The following is a 24107-nucleotide window of genomic DNA, read 5'->3' as shown; positions in this document are numbered from 1 at the left end:
TCATAAATGAGGCCCCGTGCAGTGTGCTGTCCCAGATCATAACCTCAGCCTCTCTGCTGCTTACATTGTGCAGCTGGCAGCCTACAGGACACAATTTACAATTTAAGAGGACGATCATCTGTTGAGTGGATGAGCAGCATACAGTGCCATATGGCAAGTTTTAGGATGAATTAGTGTCTGCCTCCACCAGCCTTAAGGGCGGGGGGTACAGACCTTTTACAGGGCATTATGGGGGTTTGAGTCCTTCTTGTGCCACAGATAAGGTTAGAAATGTTTAAATAAATATTTGGTAAATTTGATGCATTTCTTTTTTGCTTCTTTTTTGTGGTTGTTATATTTGCAGCGAGGGGCTGCACAGTGGTGCAGTGGTTAGTAACCTTCGTCAAGAGGGTTCCTGGTTTGAATCCCAGTCTGACAGGAGCCTCCCTGTGGAGCTTGCATGTTCTCCCTGTGCATGCGTGGGTTCTCTCTGGGTACTCCTGCTTCTTCCCACTGTCCAAACACATGCTTGTTTGGCCAATTGCTGACTCTAAATTTGACCATAGGTGTGAATGTGAGTGTGGCTGGTTGTCCGTCTCTATATGTCAGCCCTGTAATTGACTTGAGAACAGTCCAGTGTGTACACCGCCTCTCACCCAACAACAGCTCGGATTGGCTCCAGCCCCCCGCCCCGTGAAAGGGAAAAGTGGTACAGATAATTGATGGTTGGATTTGCAGCGGGTATGTTGTTATCTGATACAACGTTTCTTTAAACAAACAAAAAAAGAGCTCCAAAAATAAACACCCAAGGTTATCAAATTTGCATCTTTATTTTTTTATTTACTACAAAAACAGTCCCAGCAAATTTTGTATGACCTGATAGAAAAGAAAGAAAAGAAAAACGACTACATTGAAGTACAAAAAGAAATATACCAAAAACTACCCAATGCTACCCAGAAGAAAATAGGTATCGTATAAAATGAAATGTCTTGAAGTCTAAAACTACAAAAGAGTTAGAAAAAGGGTTACTTAAAAAGAAGGCAAAGTATCGTCCACAAAATGTGCCACTTTACCACAATCAAGTTTGCAAGTCTTTCCTTGAATGTACAATAAGTTAACACAGGCACACCTCCCTAAGACTACATCAAAACCAGGTAACAGTCAAATGTTTCACTTAAAAATACACTCCTTTTTTTGTAGTTTTTTTTTGGCAACATTTTTTGCACATCACAGGAAATCAGTAATCAGCGCAAACGTCTGGGTAGCAACATTTTTGGTTTTCATAAGAACAATAAACGTTCTGTGTTCACAAACATCAGTCTGCCTTGTATGAGCTTCAGAAACATATATATATATATATATATTTATTTATATACTGTATTACCGTGTATTCAAACCATATAAATATATAAATGAACAAAAAGATATCAAAAACAGGTTTTTAATACAAAAAGGATTAATGCCAAATGGAAGCGTACGATTATGAACTTCAATAACTTAAAAATCCAAACAGGGATTATTTCCCCCCCGGTTCAGAAACATGACATTGTAGCCCTAATCTCCTGAATACTAAGGCTTTTTACACATTTGTATCCTTCTTGATCATACAGCACTGTCAGCATAGCACTTTAGTGCCAAGAATGTGTGTCGAGTATAAATACTTGAAAAAAAACTGTACAAGACCCATTTATGTAAAAAGTACAAAATAAGTTAGTGTCAGGCAACTGTACAGATTTATTTACAGTTTAAATACAAAATAAGGTTGTTTTTTTTGTAAATGGAGAGGACCAGTAAGTTAATGTGACACTGACAGAAACGCAGGCTTTGGCTACAAATGCATTGAATATAGGGCAGTCAAACGATGAAACTTTTTTTATCGTGATTAATCACGTCATTTTCATAGTTAATCTCGATTAATTGAATTTTTTTTAATCGCATGTTTGAAATAATTATTTTGCCGTTCAAAACAGTTTTTGCTATGCTTTTATTTTGAATTTTTCTACTGTCTTCAGTCAAGGGTAATTTACATCCTGTTTGGATGCAAACCTGCTTTTATTTTGAAAGAAAAATAAAGAACTTCTGTTAGCGAGAAAAAAAAAGTATAATGTTTGATTTCATATGTTGGTTATGACTTTTGATTTGTCAGCTGAGCTGTCTGAGAGTTTTTTTTTGTTTTGTTTTTTAAGTGAAATGAGACATTCAAAGGCGCTGTGGTGTCGTTCTTATCCATCACTGCGACTATAGGGAGACACTGTGGAGGCTTATCTACGGTGCGCCTCAAGGGACAAAATAGCATGCAATTAATGTTTCAGAGTTTAATCGCATCATGATTAACGCATTAATGCTGACAGCCCTAATTTTCATATAACTAAAAAAGCCTTCTTGTAGGCTCAAAGAGTACAATTGTGTCCATTTCAGTCACTTCACCAGCTACTGTATGTGTCGTAACACAGAAATGATGTTTGGCTACCTGCCAAAATAACGCAATGGAAAAACAAACACATTTGGTAAAAAATGACCAAAGTAAAGAAATGAGTAGCTCACATTTCTTGCCTTGAAATGATGAAATTAAATGAAAGTCATGATTGGTGTCGCGAGGGAGCGGAGTGTGGATAAAAGGAGTCGTCTCTTAGCACAGTTACAAGCCCGGGGAAAAAGCGGAGAAGAGTTGGACACATTCGTTTCAGCAGCAGCCTTTTTCCTATCGGCACAGGGTAGGAGTGTGTGTAGGTAGGAACGGATGAGCAAGAGGCACCACCTGTTACAGCAGGTGCCCAGTAAACATTAGAGTCTCCTGCAGAGACGGAAAGACAGGAGGGGAGAGGAAGGTATTTGGTAGAGGAGAGGTACGAGTGTGTGTGTGTGTGTGTGTGTGTTTGGGTGAGGGTAGAGTGTCAGCATCAGTCCACGTCGCTGAGGTCGCTGACTGGCTCGTCCTGCACGATGCTCAGGTGGTTCATGGCCCGGCTGAAGGCAATCTGGACGGCCTTGCGGATGCTGGATGTGCGTCCTTCCATCATTTTGATTTTGTCTATGGTCTTGTCCATTCCAAGAGGAACCATCTTGGATCTAGGAAGCCACTGCCTGAAGGGGAAGAGGCAATGTGTTACAAAAAAACAAACTTGAACACAAGCAAGGATGGTGTGTTAATTAATCATTCTAAAAGTCTTGCTTCCCAGGGATGTGTCACTACTAAAACAGATTTGGCTCTCAATGTTTTCACCACAAAACAACCCTTAAGCAGAGCACTTGAAGTCCATCTTCATACTTTGTTGTTACTGTTAAAACCACACATACCTTTTTACTATTATTACTGAGATGCAGTTATAAGCTGGGTTTAATTCATTGTTGTTGCTCTGTTTGTCTCTATCCTTCTTCCTCTATCCCACATTCCCAGTCGAACACATCTGCAACAGACAGCTGTTCAACATGTGTCTGGTTCTGTTCGAGGTTTCTCCCTCTTATAACAAAGGTTTTCTTTGCCCTTGTGACTTTGCTGAAAGTTGTTTAGTGCTGTGCTCATTGTGGATTAATGTTGGGTCTTTGTAAATAATATAACAGAGTACGATTTAGACCTGCTCTTTTTCTAAAGTATCTTCAATGCAAAGTTGGTAGATCCAACCACCAGGGGGCTCTCAATCAAAACAATAACAAAAGATGATGTCGAGGCTGGCACGGGATCTCTGCTACTCCACCCCACCTCAGATGAAAACCAACTCTGACTCTATATCTGCCTGTGCAGGCCGTCAAAAAAAGGGCGCCTTTCAGTGTAGTGTGGCGGTCAACAGAAAGCTCCGCTCCCAGGCTCCCCCCCTCTCTCCGTCTAAGCCAAAAAAAAAACAGTGAACAGGTGAGTGTGGTCCATCACCACAATAAGACATAAAGGCTGCAGTAAAATCCTCCCTATTAAAAAATGAAAAACATTCTCCCAGGGATTGGAGTCCTGCTGAATCTTTTTCAGATGCCTCTTGAGGCATGAGCACTTTCCTTGTAACCCTGACACAAGAGAATGATGACCAGCTGATGGACAGGTTGACACTTCTACCCTGTGTGGGGACTTGCAGCAGCATCTTAAAAAAATCTCCCACAGATCACTGCAGAGCACTCACCAGCTGCGCTTGTTGTCGAAGAAGAGGACGAGGTAGAGTTTCTCTTCGGCTTTGTACTGCATCTGCTCTCCGATGCGGAGCACGTCCATGGGGGGCATGGGGATGGACACCCCGTTGTGCTGGCAGCCCATGCGCGGCATGTGGGGGTCGATGATCTACACACAGCGGGGGGATGCCAGAGGGAGTTAAACACATGCTCATGAATGTAAACACACTGGAAACATACATTCACCCCGCATAATAACTCAAGCATATCGTACAGATGTCTATAATTTATACACACACACACACACACACACACACACACACACACACGCACACACTCACACACGCGCACACACTCACACACGCACACACACGCTACCAGCTTGTGGAAATAAGGTTCTTTTCCTCATTTGTCCTTTCATGCTAAGGTCAAATTAAACTGGTGAACAGTGAAAGGTTGCCACCTAGAGGACAAATGAGGGATCTTGAAAATGGGTAATCTATCTTTCCCCTCCCAAATGTCCACTGAACAGCTGCAGTAAAACACTTCAGAATGTCATAATAAGGTTCCAATGTGTCCCAAAGTAAAGAGATGACAGGAGAAGTTCAGAGAAAAAAAAAAAGAGACTTAATCAATGATTGTCATGCATTCTCTCCAACAAACACTCACCAAGGCAGGGTAGGAAGGGTATCCACTACATTTGGCCCAAACTAGCTTTAGTGGTTCCAATGCAACTGTTGCAGCACTAGCGGGCATCCAAATATTGCTGTTGCCAACCTCTATGGAAGCGGGGGAACAACACCAAACAAGTTATGAGAGGGCTTCAACACAAGACACAAACACATCTCCAGAGGCCAAGCTGTGAGTGCAGGAGCACACAGAAGATCAGGGCGGGAAAATTCACTTTGCTTCTCCAGAGAGCCTCCAGAGAGCCACAAGTGACAGATATTCAAATTTACCAGCCACTCTGTGGGCTTTTTGTTTATTGGCCAAATGTGAATTTGAGATGAGGGAAGAGTCTCCAGATGCTGACTGGTTTACATGCCATGATGGCAAGGCAGAGTAGAAAGGCTCACCGGTCACTGCCAAAAAAGTCACAAGTTGTCCTGGCTCGTGGCTGCTGTTCATTTCCAACCCTGATGTTTATGTGTGTATGAGTACCAGGTGTCTCCAAGTTTGATCAAGTTTGACTTTCAAGAGTAACATTTCTTTTGAAGAGGGAATAAGGCACACCCTCTAGTTAACACTAGGGCTGTCAGCTTTAACTAGTTAATCACAATTAATAAAGGTCACATGAGATTTTGTCCCTTTAGGTGCACTGTGGACACGCCTCCACAGTAAACAGACTTGAGCTTGTATACGACTTGTCTTCTGACTACTCAAAAAAGCACTTTTAAACCGCATGTCACACCTACCCATTCACACACTGATGGCCATCCCAAGTAAATAATCAATTTCATATGCCAGCAACTTGGGGTTAAGTGTCTTGCCCAAGAACACGTCAGACACATGCTGGAGCTGGGGATCAAACCCCCAACCTTCCGGTCGAGAGACAACAACTCTACCAACTGAGCCAGAGCCACCCCAGTAGTCAGTGTGCTGCATCTTTAACTGTCTCATTTCACTTTAAAAAACTCTGACAGCTTTGAGGCGCTGGATAGCCTAGCTGATATGTTGCGCTCCCTATGAAAAGAGAATATGGTCCTCATCGTAGCTGCCATGGGTTAAAATCCGACCTCAGCCCTTTTGCTGCATGGCATGCCCCCCTCTCTCTCTCCATCAAATGTTTCCTGTCTGTCCTCAGCTGTCCTAGCCAATAAAGATGATCTTCTATTAGTTTCAAAAGTAATATCTACCTCATGACATAAAACATTTGACTTCCCCTTGACTGTTTTTCTTTCGTTTCTTTTTAGCCATAATGAGTTTCTTTTTCTGGTCAGTTAATGTTGTAACCTTCGATTTACCAGGAGGTCATTACATAATTTCAAAAATGAAAGCAGGGTTGATTCAAACTGCAAGTATAGTACACTGAGCTTAAGACAGGACAACATTTCTAAATAAAAGCCTGAAAATAATGACATTTTAAAGACGCGATTAATCGCGATTAACAATTGAAATTTTGGAATTAATCACCTTTAAAAAGTTGAATCTTTGACAGCCCTAGTTTACACCTTTCATAGATGTTATAATATTAAAGAACCTGCTCACATCTTGGATGCACACACGTACTTACTGTACTGTTTTACACACTGGCCACACTGATTACTGGACAACACAGAGTGTTCAGTCCGAAGACATGCTCATTGGGTTAATTGTCCGTACGCTTGAGTGTGTGTGTGACTGTATGTCGCCACATGTCAGGCCTGTGATTGACTGGCGACCACTGTGCCCCGCCTCTCGCCTGAGGACAGCTGGGATCAGCTCCAGCCCCACCCTGATCCACATGCTCGGTTTAATTTCTATTTGACGTCTCCTATGATAAAAAATCTGGTCCCCTATATATCATTGTTTTGAAGACTCCTTGCTACACATGTTCACTGTATCAGTATATATTAAACGATGTGGTCTGAAACTTTGAGTCAGTTTCTGTTGACAAAAAGACACAACAGTTGTGTTGAGTGTAACATTTTCTAAAGGATCTCCTACGACCAATAAACGAGGAAAATATCCTCTACTTTTTGGGGACATGGTGAATCAAACAGGTTGTATTGCACCTCACATAAGCATGAAGGATAACATAATGACACATAATGCAGCCAACTTACCGGCAGCAATTCTTGCAGCTTTCGCAAAGTTCCCGTTTTCGATACAGGCGATTAACTCGCTCTTATCATCCACAGTGTTTCTCCGGACCAAGGCGGGTTTTCCCTTCCCACATTTTGGAAGACTGAGAATAGTGCTGGAAGCAAACCCCAAAAACATCAGAGTTAACTTTAGAAACACTTTGTCTGGTGCTGACGATGGCTTGAGAGAGCAGCGAATAGAATAAAAGAAGTATAGAATAGAAGAACAGCCGTAATACCATCTTAACCCTGCTATTAAATTAAATTTAAGAAGATAAAACACTCAATCTGGATCACCTGGTGCTGCCTTGCAGACTGCTACATGATGAGATGGAAGACTCGGAGGCGCAGCGTCTTCTTGGCTCCACGGGTCGACTCGCTCTGCTGGAGTGTTCTAGTTCCCCCTCCTCTTCCATCTCCAGGAAACCCCTCGACAAACCTGAGAGGAAACACAGGAGGCAAACGATTGACATCTCATTACATTCAGAATGTTTTCATTAAAACTCTGAGTCTGAATCCACGATTCTGCTTCTTTGACATTTGACTAGCATGAGTGGGTTCTATTTGCAGTGTCTGCCCTGACACTTTTAGCAGCTGATCGAAATACCAGTGTGTTCATTTAATCATAGCTCTTCTGCTTTTTTTTTTTCTTCTACACTCCTCACCAGTGTCGAGCCGTTTCACAGGGGATTCTCCCTCCTCTTCACGCTCTCCCTCTCCTCCCTCTTCCTCGCTGTCTCCGCCGCCGCTGTGCTTTCTCTTCTTGCTGTGAAGAAGCGTCTCAAGCCGCGGTATGACCACTGACAGGAAGGATTTGGAGCCCAGCTGTGCTTCTTCATCTTCCTCCCCCTCTTCATCTTCGCCCTCTTTCCCGGCGGCTCCCTCGGCGCCTTCGTCCCCGGGCCTGGCAGGCTTGTGCGGACTTGTGGTCTTTGATTTGCAGAACAGCACAGCGGTCCGGCGGTTAACCGTGCCCGTGGGCTCGGCGAGGGTCGACGTGGCCACCACGCTCACGTCTCCGTCCAGAAGGGAGTCCTGGAGGCTATCGTGGGAGAAACCGTTGAGGCAGTGAGCGGAGGAAAGAAGGTCTGGTAGTTCTCGGTCGAATTTGACGCACTTGCTGTGAGTCTTGTCCTCACAGTCTGGAGCGGCATCGATGGGTTTGAGGGTGGGGGGCTCGGGGTGTGCGTCTGAGTGGATGAGGGGAGGGATGGAGTCTGACAGTTCCAGTTTAGGAGGAAGAGACTTGTCTGCTGTAGAGGAGAACAAAGAAAAAGCACAAAGAACTTGTTTACAACTGTTAGCTTGATAGTACAAAAAACACTAATCATTTTTCTTTATTTGAATGCATTTCTTTCAGTTTTTATATTGTCAGAGCTTATTTACTTTGTATGGATTCTTCTGTTGTTTTATTTGCTTTGATTACCTGCTACTGTGACACCACAATTTTCCAGTTTGGGATCAATAAAGTACATCTATCCATCCATCCATCCATCTCTTGGCTACAGTCCATTTTATGTTTGTTTTTTATTCATATTTAATGTTTTTTCTCTCTCCCTTCCAGTGCAAGTCCTGTGTTCCTGTGGTGCTATAGTGAATAGAAGTATAATTAGTCGTATCATGGTTTATAATCCATGTGTCTGTGGGGAACGATTGGCCAAGCTGGACATAATGAAGTCATTGGCATCCTCTAAGAAAAAAAAGATTAATAAAAAGCACCAAAATAAACAAAAAAAGAAAGGTCAAGTCATGGCAATGACAATAAATACGAGCGGCCGTGTAACACCATTACCCACGCTAATGCTCTGCAACCCTCACACTTTGTCCTTGTGCCTGTAGCAAAAGCTGACACTGCACATTCTCATATGGCATTTGGGTTTATCATAAAAGTAAAACAAGGTGCTGTTCAGCATAACACTGAGACACTTGTATGAATAAAAAATGAGAGCAAATGACTTGTTCCTTTCTTTCTTTGTTCCCCCTGTGAGCTCATTAGAACACTATCTATTCAGGGATCAGGCCCAGAGAGACAAGTAGATTTACCAATAACTACATTTCCCCGCCTCTAGAGCAAAAAAAAAAAAAAAAAAAAAGAAGTCACATCTGTATAATCACAAAGATGTCGCAGCGTGCTTTTGTGATTCAAAGTTAGGAGATCACAAAAGTTGTTTGTGTGTCGGCGAGCCTTTTGAACACATTTCAGCTTTCTTAAGTGCTCAAAACATTTTTTTAGTGTGTTTCCATTTGTTGTTTTTCCTTTCTTCCAATAGAAAATAAAACATTTATAAACGTGTTTTATGAAAAAGTTGGACTTTTTTTCCTATATTTCAGACAAAGCCAAACCCCCATCCATACATACCCTCATCATCTAGAAAATGTCCATTGGCCTCCAGTCTCTCTTCTTTAGGTTTCCTCGGCTCTGGTGGGTGGGGTAAAGCTGATGACGATGACGCCGATGTGGAGGGAGTCGAGGAGGAAGAGCGATGGTGATGGTGGGATGGATGGACTCTCTTCAGGCTCATTTCGTTGCGCACGTCGTTGATGGTCTTCTTGAGAAGCTTGAGGCGCTTGCTGCGGGACGGGCTGGACTTCATGGCACAGGTCAGATCAAACTTCTCCAGGAGATGCTGCAGCTGCTTGTCCGGAGAAAGATGCTCCCGATTGGCTGGCACTAATAGGCGGTCCACTGGGGAGTTTGAACAATCAGAAGGAGAATGAACCACATATTTGACTTAACACGTTTTGCTAAACATAATGTTGGGACTCTAATGACGCTAACATGTCACAGACTGCCCTTACCGTCCTCCCAAGAAAACGATGGCGTCGCCTTCATTTCAGGCGCTTCCGACAGATGCATGCCGCTCTCCGAATCAAAGCCGATTTTCTCCACATCTTTTCTGGCTTTTCGAAGCAGAGACCCGCCCTGGTCTCGGAGGCGGACAGCAGCCCGGTAAAAGTATGTGTCTTTTGAGTTATACTTCATACAATTATCAACGATGAGGTTGAAGTCGCTCTCAAACTGCTCCAAGTTGTTGTAGCCCTGTGCGTCGATGCGCTGCCGCATGCTGGAGAAGTCCATTGGGTGCTTGATGTGGTCGAGGTAGTCGGGCACCTAATGGAATTGTTTCAAAAGAAATTGAACCTTAATTTTAAATATGAAGTTCATGTGATTACTGCTTACCAAACATTCTTGTTAATGAATATAATTTGAATACAGTGTTTACAGTAATTCATACGAGCATGACCTGGAGAATCTGACTGTATAGTAAAGACAGTAAAGACCTTCCCTGCCAGTCATGTGAAGGATACACCGCAATGAGTGCCATCCAAAACCTCTGAGAGTGGAGTGTAAGTGGGTTGTGAAACACTCAAACAGTGCGTTGTGAGAAAACACCTCAGACCCAGACAGCTCACTCATGAACACCTTTGAACTTCATGATACTAATGGGACATAAGGTACGCCCAACGTGGGGCTCGAACCCACGACCCTGAGATTAAGAGTCTCATGCTCTACCGACTGAGCTAGCCGGGCTTGAATGAAGGAGCAACCTCAGCCTTTCTGAGACATCAGCCGGTGAACCTTAAGCCTTAAGTTACACATTCTTTTACCAGGAAGTCCCATTACTCAACAGGGTGTACACTGGGGAGGAGCGGGTGATTTATAACCTGAGTCACTCTGATCAGATACTGTGACACGGAGCAAGCAGCTGTCTGCTGGCTGTAGTCTTTGTGCTGAGGCTTTTAACAGATATGTGGGGATACAAGGGAAAGCAATGGCTGTCATTAGTCCCCCTTGTTGAGTTGTTCTAATCAAGGGAAACTAATATAAATGACTTGTCATGTGTCTCGCCCGGATTCCAAAACACAATTTGCCTTTGCAAAAACAGCACTTTTAATTATTATTCAATCATTTCAACATTATGAGGGAATTTTCTCACAATTGGGCAGAAAAAAATGTGTAAAACAGACGCACAGCAGTGCCGTTAGTGGCCTTGCATCCTGACAACAGCTCAACTGCAAAGAGCTGTGTCCAAAAACAAAACCAGCAAGTCCAGTTTGAGGGCTTGACAGGATTTATGGACTTCAATCTAAAGACCTTTTATTTGTTTAAAGGGTTGTTTACAGGGCAAAGGCCAGGATGTTAGTGCGGCATCAAAAGTGCAGCGATAATAACAATAGTACTTCTTCAGTGTGTGTGTGTACTGGAGTTTACCTCGCTGACATCGACCGGCAGGGTGAAGATCTTGGCCTGGTCTTTCGACTGGAGCTGGTCCAAGAGGGCCCGGAGCAAAATACTGAAAGGAGTCAGCTGCATCTCCAGGAGGGTTTCCTGCTGTTTGATCTACAGTACGAACCAGGGGGGAAGGATGAGAACCTCATACCAAGCATAACCAAGCATTATACTTCAAGCGAATCTGACATGGAATTGTTTCAGTCATGTTTGGATTTTGCTGTTGAACATTAAGCTTTGATTATTTGCTAACGATGTCAACAAGTCATAAGTCTTTGTGAGTCTCATGTTTTCCCTTTAGAGGTGCACAATGATAAGAGTTTAATAGAAGTGTGGCCGTCAGTCACACATTAAAACATTTCCTACCAACTTGCTTTTTAAAGTTTGTAGCTACTTCACTGTAAATTGTAAATGGACTTGAGCTTGTATCACGCTTTTCTACTCTACTGACTCCTGAAAAAGCTTTTACACCGCAGGACACACCGACCCCATTCACACACTGATGGCAGAGGCTGCTATGAAAAGTGTGCATCAGTTTCATCTAATCCCCTTCGTCCACATTCACACGCCGCTGAAGAAGCAGCGGGAGCAATTTGGGGTTCAGCGTTTTGAAGTGTAATGTTGGAGCCGGCAGGGCAGATCAGCACTTTGTGTGTGTGTGTGTGTATGTGTGTGTGTGTGTCAAGTCTGAGTGTGTGTGAATGTGGAGCTCCCGCTGTGTGCTCACATGCCGTGCCTCTCGCACTTCCACCAGATGCAATGGGAAATTACACACTGCGACACCAATGGCACATTGTTGCAGATGCAATGTGTAAGCAGAAAGGCGTAATGATGATGAAACTTCATTATGGTGCTGTTGCAGAATCGCAATCTGTTAGCAGCCAATGAGCTACTTTAAGTGTGAACCGGCATTTGATTTAACAGATGTACCTCTGTTTTCACCAAGTAAACATATGTTTACTGAAGTGTCAGTTTTAAAGTCATTTTGAAAAGGTTTAGAGCCATTCAGGATGTTCATACACTGTGACTGTTCAGTAATGCAGATTAAAAAACAAAAGTCTATGAATCAACTGACTGACTGAAAATATTCCCCTCCTACCTCCTCCCTCTTTAGCTTCTCCCTCTTGCGGATCAGCTCCAGCAGCAGACGGGCTCTCTCCAGGTCGTGTCTGAGACGATGCCATTCCTTCAACTGGTCCTTCAGTGCCCTGCTCTCCTCCTCATTCTGCCTCTGGAAAAGACATGGAAGTACAATATTACAAAACAACCACATGTGAAATCAGCTAGCTTCATAATACACTGGCATGTATACTTAGCATTGTCAAACTTTTTGTTCAAGCAAGATTTCATTGTTTAAGATCATAGTAGGTAAAGCACTGAATATAAATCGCTTGAAAAAAAATATCTGGCTGTGTGACAAAACAATACCACAACATTTCTAATATCTACTGGTATTTTGGTAAGAGGTAAAATGAAGACTAAATGTCTCCTGCGTTGGACTGACAGACAAACAAACCGCTTGCGCATTCTTCTGAGACTGCAGGCTTGTCTGGAGGCGCCTGATGAGGGGAAGCCCATTCCTGGACTGCCTCTTAAGCGTCCAGTAATTCAGGACCAGCTCCACAAAGGCTTTCTTCTTCTGAACTGACACCTGGTTCAGAATGGTTTGTAACCTGAAAGAGCCAGGGGGGGAAAAGAACGGGTCAGACAGATACAGTCAGGAGAGAAATCAACAGCAAGCTGAATATAGCGTAAGGAAAACAGATTAAGGAAACAGCCACTACCACTCTTAATTAATACAACTCCTACCTGTGAGCAGGAAATGTAGGCACACTAACATGGCCTGCATCTTCACTTTCAGGCTCAGGCTCAGGCTCAGGCTCAGGCTTCTTACTCTTACTCTTACTCTTCTTCTTTCCTTTTGACTGCCCTTTACCAACACCTCCACCTTTTTTACATAGTCCATTTTTGGGTTTGGCATCATCATAGATTGTAAGTGGTCTCCTTATACACCCGTTAGGCGTGTGAGCTCCACAGTAGGCTGTCTTTTTCACAGAGAACGTAGGATCTCCTGAGTCAGTCACTTCTTTGATCGGCTCCATCTTCATGAAGAGGCCGGCCTTTTGGGCACAGCTGACGTGGAAGGCCGTATAACAGTTTGCTTTGTGACACTGGATGCAAGCCCCAACGCCTTTCTCCTTGCAGAGGTAGCAGGTGAGCTTCCAGCGAGCTGGAGGAATGTGGCTGACGCCGTCGATGGGCTCGATGAAGGTGGTGTTTGAAAAGCCAACCTCAGGTACCCAGAGGGCACACACTACATGGCCCCAACGGTCATCATCTGTCTTTTTTACCGCTCCACCCTGATTGGGACAAAGTATGCAGTCGGCAGGCTGGTTGGGTGACTGGAGACAGTGTCTGCAGAGCCACTGGCCCTCAGGAATGTAAGGTACACCATAACATTCCTGGTGCACAGCCAAATTGCACATATCACAAAACAGGATAGCGTTGCTGTTGTGACACTCTCCATCCATGCAGATGCAGCAGACTGCGTCCTCGTCAACAGGAACATGACTTTCACTGCATTGATCCAGACTCTCCAGGTACAACTCTTTCTCAAAGCGGTCGATAAGAAACTCAAAAACATTATAAGAGACCTGACTGACTCCTTCGCTTTTTCGTTTCTCATTGACCAAATCCAGCCAGGCATAGTCTTCCTCATCCATGTCATACTCCGTTTCCTCGTCCAGCTCTTCCTCTGTCTTTTCTATGTATTTATAAAACACAGCTGGACGCTTAGGAACTGCCGGGCGATTATATTCCACTGTACGAAATTTAGGCTCTGGAAGCTTTGGACCGGCATTAACGCCAGTATTTTGTCCTACACCCTCTCCAGGACCAGTGATCCCCAGTGCGGCATTTCTCTTCTCCTGGTTGTTTTTTAGTCTGACCGACCGCAGGAGGACTTGCTGCTGCGGTTTCTCTGCGTTCTCCTTATTGCTGGTGCACTCCATCATCTCCTGCACCGTGGGGTCATCGTCAGAGATCACGTCCAGCTTATCGTAAATGCTGACCCGGTGAAGACGACCGTCGATGTCGAACTCCACCATACGCTGCGCCTGAGCGTAAGTCAAGATCTGCTTGTTGGGGGAAGGCTTGATGGGAGATGGCGGCCTCTGTGGCACCGCAGCCCGGTGCTGCCGAGCTTTCTTCTTCATACTGCCGCTCCGTGTTGCTGTGGAGACACGGGTTGAGTAACTTTAATCATGTTCAGAGAAGGCATTCACATTTAATCAAGGGACAAAGAGATAACACACTAACACTCTGCTTTTTAAGGTAACTCCAACTTTTAAATAGGCAAAATATCTAAATGGCAATACAGTGTAAATGTTTAAAAGTTAAGTTTCAATTAACAGCATGAAATAGTTTTCAAAATAGTGTTCTATAAAGTGGTAGCAATAACATCAATCTATCACTAGTTGCTATGACAATGATTCTATTTGGATAAATAAAGTATTGCTTTTTCAATTCCAATACACCAATACAGTGAAAGGGTTAAATATGGGGGTAACTCTCATTTATAAAAGTGCTCCAAACTGAATGACAGTCATGTTTGAGTATCTCTGTTATGAACTGTACAGTGGTAGCCAGCTGCTGTACGTTACAGTTTTGCTAATGAGCTGGGGCATTTAAACGCGGTGGGAGGCGGCCACTTAGGGCAATAACAACATGACTGCGCAGGAGTTCGCACTTGCCCATTTGGTTCAGAGCTGCAATTGCTTTCTTTTTTTTTTTTTTTTTTTTTAAACTTACAACTCCCAGTCAAAGTGGCCAAGTTGCTAACAATAACATTAGCCAGCCAGCCAGCACAGCTCGCTAACTAGCATTAGGAGCTAATCGCCCCCATCACGGAGCAAATGGCGTCAAACCAGACAAAAGCTCTTCAAAATATTTGTTAATTCCTCCCCAATGTGCAAGAATGACTTCACGCTTTGCGCTTGCACTGTATGCGCCCTCGTCGTCCGGTAATAAAGCAAAGAAAAGCAAAATGAAACCAGAGCACATACCTCGGTTGGAACAGTTTAGCTAGTTGAAGAAGACGGTAGCAAGGCAGCCTTACAAAGCAATGGCGATATGGCCTGCTAAGTGGCTCTATATCCGTACACACTGTTCTCATCCGACGGGCGGTAGTGGAGAGAAAGAGAGAAAGAGGCCTGTTTTTGGTGCCTGGGAAGTTTCGGTTTTCAAATCTACAGAGAACACACAGTCATCTGCTTTGTGGACCATTCATAGGTTAGAGTCACTCGCTAGCCGAAGTCGACCAGGAGGCAAATAGCACAGTAACAGCAGCAGCACTACCGACTGCTCATCCCCCAACACAACAATGCGTTTCTCCAGACAACTCCCACCCGTACGCACTGCACTCCTCTACGTGTGACGCTGGAGGTCATGTCGGTGGTGAGACGTACATTTCACACAAAAGCCCATCTGTCACACAATCAATGCATTGCCCTTTGTCATTACTCTCATGCTACACGCAAACAAAGCGCATATCCGGGCACCAGCAGTTTCTGAGATAAACTGAAACCTATGTCTGCATCAGCTTCCTTGAAGTCATTTACGGTATGTCAATCTTTCGTGGTCTCTGGGTTAGAGATCAAGCATTTCTCCTCCAGTCACAGATGACCAACAGTACACAAGCAAAACATTAAAATCATCGATAAAGTTCATCCTGGTGACCAGTTAGCTCCTGGCTGTTTTCTTGACGTTAGGAGAAACTCAGTCTTTTATTTTTTATTTATTTTATTTTATTTATTTTTTAATTATTATTATTAGGTGCAATAAAGTGATACACTGGTGATATACAAATGAGGCACAAAAAAACAATAAATAATTAGGAGAAACTCAGTCTTTTATTTTGTATTTATTTTATTTTATTTATTTTATTTATTTTATTTATTTTATTTATTTTATTTATTTATTATTATTATTATTATTTTTATTATTATTATTATTATTAGGTGCAATGAAGTGATAAACTGGTGATATACAAATGAGGCACAAAAAAAACAATAAATAATAAAATAAATAAACAAATAAAGACAGCAAAATACTAAGACATCAATAGACACACATCATACTACGAACAGAAAAACTACAAAACTATATGAAATACCTAAGAAAGGATACAAAAAGCGACTAGAGAGAAAGAGAGAAAGGGGGGGAGAGAAGGTGCTTAGTAAAGGGGACTTTTAAAGTTTTAAACTCAGTCTTTTAAAGAACCAATAACGTGATAACGTGATAACGTGCAAGGATGGTAAAACCAAATTTGACTCCAATTATCCTAGACCATGAACGTATCACACGGTCGATAACAATATTTAATTGTGCAGTAATAATTATTTGTTGTTAAAGGCTGCTGTTTGTTTTTATCCGTCTAAATGTACTGTCGCTTTCTGTTTTGTTAGTTCAAACAACATCATTTGAGTGCAGGGTGATAACTGTCCAATAACAATAAATATCTACGTGAACCATTATTATTATTATTGTAATTATTATAATTATAGTTTAAAGTCACCCACATAGATAAAGAATTCCATATCTGAAGTCACTTTTGGTTTTAAAATTATTTCGAATATATTGACTCTAGAAATAAATCGTCCCCAATCAGCATGAATAGAAACTTTTAATGAGTGAAAAAAACTCGTCAAATAGTAAAGAAGGGTTGATGTGTTTTTAAATGCAGTGTCATTACCATGGGCTGTGTAAATAGGTTATTACAAGTATTACCCATAGACGACCCTACTACCCATTGCCCTACAGAAGACCCTGCGACCGGTGACATCATGAAAACATGTTCCTTCCGTCCGACGCTGTGTGGAGCTACTTCGGCCGAACGTGAACTGCTAGCTAACCAGGAGACAAAAGCAACAAAGTGAACCCCCTCTGGATCAATCAAATGTGTCATTTTTTAACTATTTAGGAGCCGAAACCCGGTGATTACACGGTCGTACTTCACAGTGAGTATCTTGAGCGTTTGTATACGTCTGAAAATGATTTAATGTGAGCAGGACGTCGTGGTGAGTGCTGGTCTGATTTGGATCCCGTGTGGTTCGTGTGTTGCCACGGCTGGGTTCTGCCTCGCCAGGTTAGCTTGTATGTCCTGTGTGTGGTCTAGCTGGCAGCTAACCAGCTAGCAGTCGTGGTGTGGTCCGAAATTTACCAAAAGCCCCTCCCGTTCAATTACAACGTGGGGGCTGTAGTTGTAGAACTTTAATTGTCTGGAATATCTGTGCTTAAAAAGCCATGTGACAAGTGCTTTACCTGAATGACGTTTTTTGTGTTTATAGCCTTGCTGCTAACCCAGTTAGCACAAGGATAGCCACCGTGGTATTTACTGATGGTGTCGCGTCACTGCCAGTAGTATGTTATTATTATACCATTAAATATATATTGTTACGGTTGTTCGTTGTTTTCTCTTGTAGGACATCTACGAGTGTTTGTAAATCAACATTTACAAGTTGGTATGCTGTGTGAAGATAAAAGCTAGTCAGTCCGCTTGGGCAATTTTGTGCTGTCCTCTTGCTTCCTGACTAGCACTTTAGCCAAACCCGGAAAAACTGTCTGTCACTGTTCACTAAGGAAATGGCTATTCATTGTTTTATAGTACCTCTCCAGTGAAACTAGGAATTAGACTAAGCGTACAATTTGGTATGGAGGCATCATTTACTGAAGTTTGAATAAGAAGAATTAACACAAATAGGTACAAGCTGACTGTATTTAGAGTCTCTCAGAGTCCTCACAGCTGATCTATATCTCTGGTTGCATTGTTTGGTCTTGTGTGTTTTAATGATCTCTAATATTATAACAAAACTCCTGACTGTTGAAATTACTATTTTCAACAGTTGTTTGGTAAAATATCAACTATTTCCCTATGGATGTTTTGCTTTATCTACACGATTTTTGCTTTTTTAATGCACTGGTACAGGAAAAAAAAAAACAATAGCTCCTTTTGAAGAGATGGTACTTGGACTTTAAATTGAGTGCAAAGTGAATATGTAGTCGTGTTTTACACACCTTTTCCTTGATTCCAATGCTAGTAGTATACCTGGGATCAGAATGAGAGTAAAGAGAGATCTATTAATAAAACACACAATATTCGACAGTGACAGCTTATTATGTAAACCCTATTAAATAAATGCAGTTGTATGCAACATCCCTGTAATAAAAAACGACTTCCGTGAATAACTTGGCTTGTTAGAGGGATGATTATTCCACTCAGTGGTTACATTGAGGCTGAAGTTGTTTGGTTTTCCTTTTTATATAGAGTCATTTTGAGCATTTTGGCCACTGTGATTATATTTATCAGCTCGATTAGGATTTAAAACATCTCATCAAAGTGGTTCAAACTTAAAGTGTAGATTTTTATTTCTTTAGGGTTTTGTATTACTCTCCATGTATTTCGGCTAGGTTGAACTTTAACACAGGTAAAATATTTTCCTTGCCCATTTTACACTACATAAATGACTAATGACTATTTAAATATTGTCGTGCTGATAATACATTCATAGACTATATCCAAATATTGTGGCAGGAATCATAGATTAGGGGTCTCTGTAATTATGAGTCATTTTCTACAATTTTAAGTACCTCAGGATGTGCCAATGAGTGCTGCCATCTGCTGAAGTGTGTGGGCTTAATGAAAACATGAAACACAAGTATCCCTGTTCCCTTCATGGAAGAGGTGTCCTCCTGAAGACCTGTATGCCAGGCCTAAACATGCACATGAGACAGCGTAGCCTCGTGAATACCAAAATTAATGCTGCGTTGGTGTGGGTTGACAGCTGGTTAATTCAGCGTTTGGAAGTTTACTACCACAAAGATGCATTCAAAGGAAAAATAATGATGAATATTGGCAATATGTTGTATGAGTCTTGCGAAATAGTGTTTTAAAGCAAGAGTTTTGACAACAGCAATGCATCAACTGTTTCTGCCATACCTTGTATGAAGATCCAGTTCAATATTTTGTATAGAATTAAAAGATCATCAAATGTTGTGTACAAAAAAAAAGATTTTTAGAAATACACAGTGCTTAAATTGTTGTTCTCTCTCCCTCTCTGTAGATTATGTGTGGAGAGGTGGAAATCCTTAAGGCCTAAATGGAGAGGGGCAAGCAGGCTTACTGTGTCCCTGACAACCACACACTTTCTACAACCCCTGCTTGAGCTGCAGTATCGATGACTACTCCTGAAAAAATTGATTACAGTTGATGACACAGACCTGACAACTCTAAAGAAACCCTTGGGCTGCTGCCATGGATGGGGAGGAAGAGGTCTCTCACATCATTGAGGATATGGATAGTGAGCCTAATGGCTTCACTGAAAATAAAAGAAGAGAGGCAAAAGGGACCTGCCTGAAAATTGAGGGCCAGGATGGTTACGTGTTCAAATCCTACACCATTAACCCTCACGAGGCTGCAGACGAAAAGTCAACCGCTTGCTCCTCGTTAACACTGGATACAGACTCTCCCCCTTCTTTCAATTTATCTTCTCAGGATGAAAAACAGCTGGAGTCAGACCAAGCAAGTGAAACTGATCCAGCTTCTCCAGCTCTTTCAAATAATTGCCTAAACACTGATACTGAGGGAAATACAGAGAGTGAAAAGTATGAAAATGGCAATGAAGAAAGTCAACATATCAAAGAGGAGATCGGGGAAACAAATGGATTGAAGGAGGAAACCCAGGATGATGAAACCCAGGATGATGAAACCCAGGATGATGAAAGGCTAGCATTTGGTAGCTCAGTTGGTCCCTTTGTAACTAAAGATGGTGATGATTACAGTAATTTACTAAGTGGATACACAAGCACCCTTTATGATGTTGCCATGGATGCTGTCACCCAGAGCCTTTTGTCATCTATGAGGAGTAATACCAACCCGAGGAAAAAATCTCCTGCATGGAATCATTTCTGTATATCACCAAGGGACAGTACCAAAGCAATCTGTTTATACTGCATGAAAGAATTCAGTAGGGGAAAAAATGAGAAAGACCTCAGTACAAGTTGTTTAATGAGGCATGTACGAAGGGCTCACCCCACTGTGCTTTTACAAGATGGAGATGCATCCTCAAATCTGAATAGCTCTCTTTCCTCATGTTTGATACCTCCCACCCCAAACTCACCAAAAAATGGAGACTTGACTAATAGCGTCGTCTCTTCTGCCTCAAAGAACACTTCACCGTCCACTTCCTCAGCTGAAAATTCAGATCTTTCTTCCAAAGTAGTGTTACCAAAAGTCGAACCAAAACTAGAACCATATACCAACACTGACAGTCTTTTCAGCTCATTCTCAGCCTCACATTCCAATGAAAGCATCCTTGAAGACATGGCAGAAGGAGGGCCAGAGCGTCTTCCTGGGACCCCTAAAAGCTCAAGTTCCCGTCGGAGATCAGCTGTCTGGAAACACTTCTACCTGTCACCTGCTGATAATTCCAAAGCAGTTTGCATCCATTGCATGAATGAATTCAGTAGGGGTAAAAATGGAAAGGATCTAGGGACTAGCTGTCTTATTCGTCATATGTGGAGGGCCCACAAAGAGGTTGTCATTGAGGAAAATGGACAGGGCAATCACATCCCCCCACCGTATACAAACCCACCCTCACTATTGTCCCGCACACAACTACAAGATCCACTGGATTTAAAAAAAGAATCACCTCTTCTGCCAGCCTCACCAGAAACCTTATCAGATGAATTACCCCAAAACATAGAGGAAAGCATGAATATAAAAGAAGAATGTGATGAGGCTATGCATCTCTCAGGACAGGAGTCGTCTGTCAGTCTCTCCTTCAGTACTCAAGGTGAGGATACACCCTTAACTTCTTTACCATGTGACCTCCCTGAAGGTCAAAGCCTCAATCAGGATCATTCAGTTTTCCAGCAAAACAAGAAGATCATGAAACGGGTGAAATCTGAAGTGTGGCATCATTTCATAGTGTCACCAGTTGACCAGTTAAAAGCACTGTGCCGTTACTGTCCATGTGTCATCAGTCGGGGTAAACGGGGCGACTTTGGTACAAGCTGTCTCATGAGGCATCTTATGAGACGCCACCCAGACGTCCTCAAAAACCAAAAAAGCACAGATGAGAAGAAATCCTCCCCTCATCCTTACACCAATCTCACAGCAACAGATGCAGTTTCAACCAAAGAAACTGAGAGCCCTGCCAGTGAGAAAAAGTCACAAACCATGCCTGTTTTCAGCAAAAAGACATCAAAACTGTGGAACCATTTTTCCATTTCCCCTGCTGACCCCACAAAGGTGGTTTGTTTGCACTGTAGCCGCACAATTAGCAGAGGCAAAAAGACTACGAACCTCGGCACAAGCTGCCTCTTCAGGCACATGCAGAGGTTTCATGGACATGTTCTTGAAAGTAACAAAACTATCTCAGGTGATGTGCCGTCTGCTGAAATTCACGTTAAACAAGAGCTCATGGACACTAATGTTTATGAGACGGAACAGAACCATGAGAGGTTTGATGAACACCACCCGGTTGCCAAAAAAATCACCAAACTTATTGCAGAAATGCTCGCACTGGATCTTCAGCCATCAGCTATGGTAGAGAATGCTGGACTGAACAGACTACTAGAGCACCTCCAGCCTCAGTATTCTCTACCACCTTCTTCTTACTTTACCAGCACTGCCATACCAGATATGTACGAAAGGGTGAAGGACGTTGTGCTGACCCACCTGAAAGAGGCCGAAGGTGGCGTCGTACACTTCACTACTAGTATTTGGGTTAGCAGCCAAACAAGAGAATACCTGACCCTTACTGCCCACTGGGCAACATACGAGTCCAGTGTCAGACCACAGGGTCAGGACTTTCACTGCTCCGCTCTCCTCAGTGTCTCACAAATAGACTGTGATCAAGATATGCATGACATCCCAAAGCAGCTTGAGTATCTATGGGATACTTGGATCGCCTCATCAGGGCTGAAAAAGGGGTTCACTGTAACTGATAACAACACCATCAGAAACACCTTAGAGGACCATGGCCATGTCACCATGCAGTGTTTTGGACACACTATAGACCTCATAGTTACCGAAGCCATAAAGAGCCAGAGAATGGTTCAGAACCTTCTGAGTATTGCACGAAAGATCTGTGAACGTGTGCACCGCTCGGCAAATGCCAAGGAGAAACTGGCTGAGCTCCAGAGGGTCCACCAGCTTCCAGAGAACCAACTGATTCAGGATGTTCCTTCTAAATGGAGGACCTCTTTTTTCATGCTGGAGCGGCTGGTGGAGCAGAAGAAAGCCATCGATGAATTGTCAATAGAGTGCAATTTCAGGGAAATGATCAGCTGCGATCAGTGGGAGGTTATGCTGTCGGTCTGCAATGCACTGAAACCTTTCGAAGTCGCCTACAGGGAGATGAGCAACCGCACTGCCACTCTGGGACAAGTGATACCACTCATTCACATCCTGAACAGAAAGATAGACCTGCTGTTTGATGAAACTGTGGGCATTGACAACATGCTCAAGTCTTTAAAGGAAGCCATGGTGAGCAGAATGTCTGCCACTCTGTATGACCCACGATACACCTGGGCCACCATGCTGGACCCACGATACAAGACTTCATTGTTCACAGAGGAGGAAGCTGAGCAGTGGAAGCAGGATCTAATCCGGGAGCTGGACTCATCATCTTCTACCTCAGTGGCAGTTAAGCCTCCACTGCCCAATGGCTGCAACGAGGCCCCAGTTTCATCCAACACCCCCAACTCAAACAAGGACAACCTTTGGTCCCTTATGGCTGATATCCGACAAAAGATAAAACACGAGGAAAAGCCAAAGTCCTCAGAGCTGGTAGTGCTGGAATACCTTGAGGAAGACATACTTGATCAAAGCTGTGACCCCCTCGACTACTGGAACCTTAAAAAGTTCCTGTGGCCTGATCTTGCCAAAGTAGCCGCCCGCTATGTGGGCTGCCCGCCCAGCATTGTCCCAGCAGAGACGCTGTTCAGCACAGCTAGTGTCAACTATGCCCTAAATCAGCCCAGGCCTTTATTGGAGAACATGGAGGGTTTGCTCTTCCTTAAGGTTAACCTCCCTTTGATTTATTTTCAGTACTGATTTATTGTTAAGCAAAACTTCAAAAACCCTTTATCAAGGACCAAGTTGCGTAGCTGTGAAATGGGGTTGTTGAGCAAAATGTAAAATATGGATTTATACACTGATTATTATCGAGGCCAGATTTGAGGTTTTATGTGATGTGTACTACTGTTAAACACTTTGGAGCTGTTTGGAGGGGTCTCAGTCAAAAGTGTATCAGGGAGGGAGGGAGGTTTTTTTCCTAGCTGTAGGGGTTGGTGATTATGTGTTTGCTTGTAAATTTGATGTTTTCGTTTTTCTTTGTGTCGACTCTCTCCTCGTGCCTTATCCAAAACTACTTCAGGTCAAAATACTGTAAATATTTTGTTAAATTGCGCAAATCACTTCAGGATTCTTTTTTTTTTGATAATTATGTATTAAAGATAGATGCAGAGTTGTTTTCTGAATGGAAACATGGCCCAAAAATAAATGCTGTGACTGAAAGATGTTTTAAGTTAATGTTATTTAATTTTCATTGTGAATTTGTGGCTCATGGTACTGTCATTTAGAAATAGAACTTTTCTTTTTTACTTGCTGAATTGTTTTTAATAAGATGTATGATATTGCTGTATTTTCAGAATAAGCAGTTTGTTTGGAATATACAATTTGTCTCTTAAGCACAATTTAAGTTTATGTCCAGGGGATTAAATTATGGGTTTATTATTGAGAAAAACAATGTACTGTACATTTTTATATGAAATGACTTCGGAACCTAATTTGATAAATGTTTTAGCATTGAGACTGGAACCATGCAAATTTTTGTGGTCATTTGTAAATAAAGGTTTTCCTTATGCAATATTTCTTATGTTTTTTTTTTTATTGGTTATTAAGTGTAGGTAATGTTATATTGAGTGTAACAGGTTAAATCATTTAAGGCTTCAAA

General features: G+C 42.6%; 2 protein-coding genes and 1 non-coding gene across 6 annotated transcripts; 1 reads left to right on the top strand and 2 right to left on the bottom strand.

The window, feature by feature from the left end:
• Positions 1-790: 790 nt before the first annotated feature.
• Positions 791-15678, bottom strand: brd1a (bromodomain containing 1a). Of its 4 annotated transcripts, none has more exons than XM_061029271.1 (13): positions 15153-15673; positions 12898-14320; positions 12593-12761; positions 12188-12319; positions 11071-11199; positions 9657-9969; positions 9217-9543; positions 7523-8107; positions 7155-7296; positions 6840-6973; positions 4744-4853; positions 4089-4243; positions 791-3063 (listed from the first exon to the last, which is right to left on the bottom strand). In XM_061029271.1, the coding sequence occupies exons 2-13, from the start codon at positions 14301-14303 to the stop codon at positions 2880-2882; spliced, it is 3786 nt and encodes a 1261-aa protein (XP_060885254.1). In that variant the 5' UTR covers positions 14304-14320; positions 15153-15673; the 3' UTR covers positions 791-2879. The 4 variants fall into 4 exon arrangements, with proteins under 4 accessions (XP_060885254.1, XP_060885253.1, XP_060885255.1 ...); XM_061029270.1 differs by having other exon boundaries at positions 7523-8110; positions 15153-15671; XM_061029272.1 differs by having other exon boundaries at positions 7523-8110; positions 12605-12761; positions 15153-15671.
• trnak-cuu (transfer RNA lysine (anticodon CUU)) lies at positions 10317-10389 on the bottom strand. Its single transcript has one exon. It is a non-coding gene; the product is annotated as a tRNA-Lys (tRNA).
• A 1229-nt stretch (positions 15679-16907) lies between the features above and the next one.
• Positions 16908-24022, top strand: zbed4 (zinc finger, BED-type containing 4). Its single transcript, XM_061030376.1, has 2 exons — positions 16908-17105; positions 19209-24022. The coding sequence occupies exon 2, from the start codon at positions 19400-19402 to the stop codon at positions 23204-23206; it is 3807 nt and encodes a 1268-aa protein (XP_060886359.1). The 5' UTR covers positions 16908-17105; positions 19209-19399; the 3' UTR covers positions 23207-24022.
• The last annotated feature ends 85 nt before the right edge of the window (positions 24023-24107 follow it).

Source organism: Labrus mixtus, chromosome 22 (genome assembly GCF_963584025.1).
Source record: "Labrus mixtus chromosome 22, fLabMix1.1, whole genome shotgun sequence".
NCBI classification, from domain to species: domain Eukaryota; kingdom Metazoa; phylum Chordata; class Actinopteri; order Labriformes; family Labridae; genus Labrus; species Labrus mixtus.
This window is presented reverse-complemented; position numbering and strand designations above follow the sequence as displayed.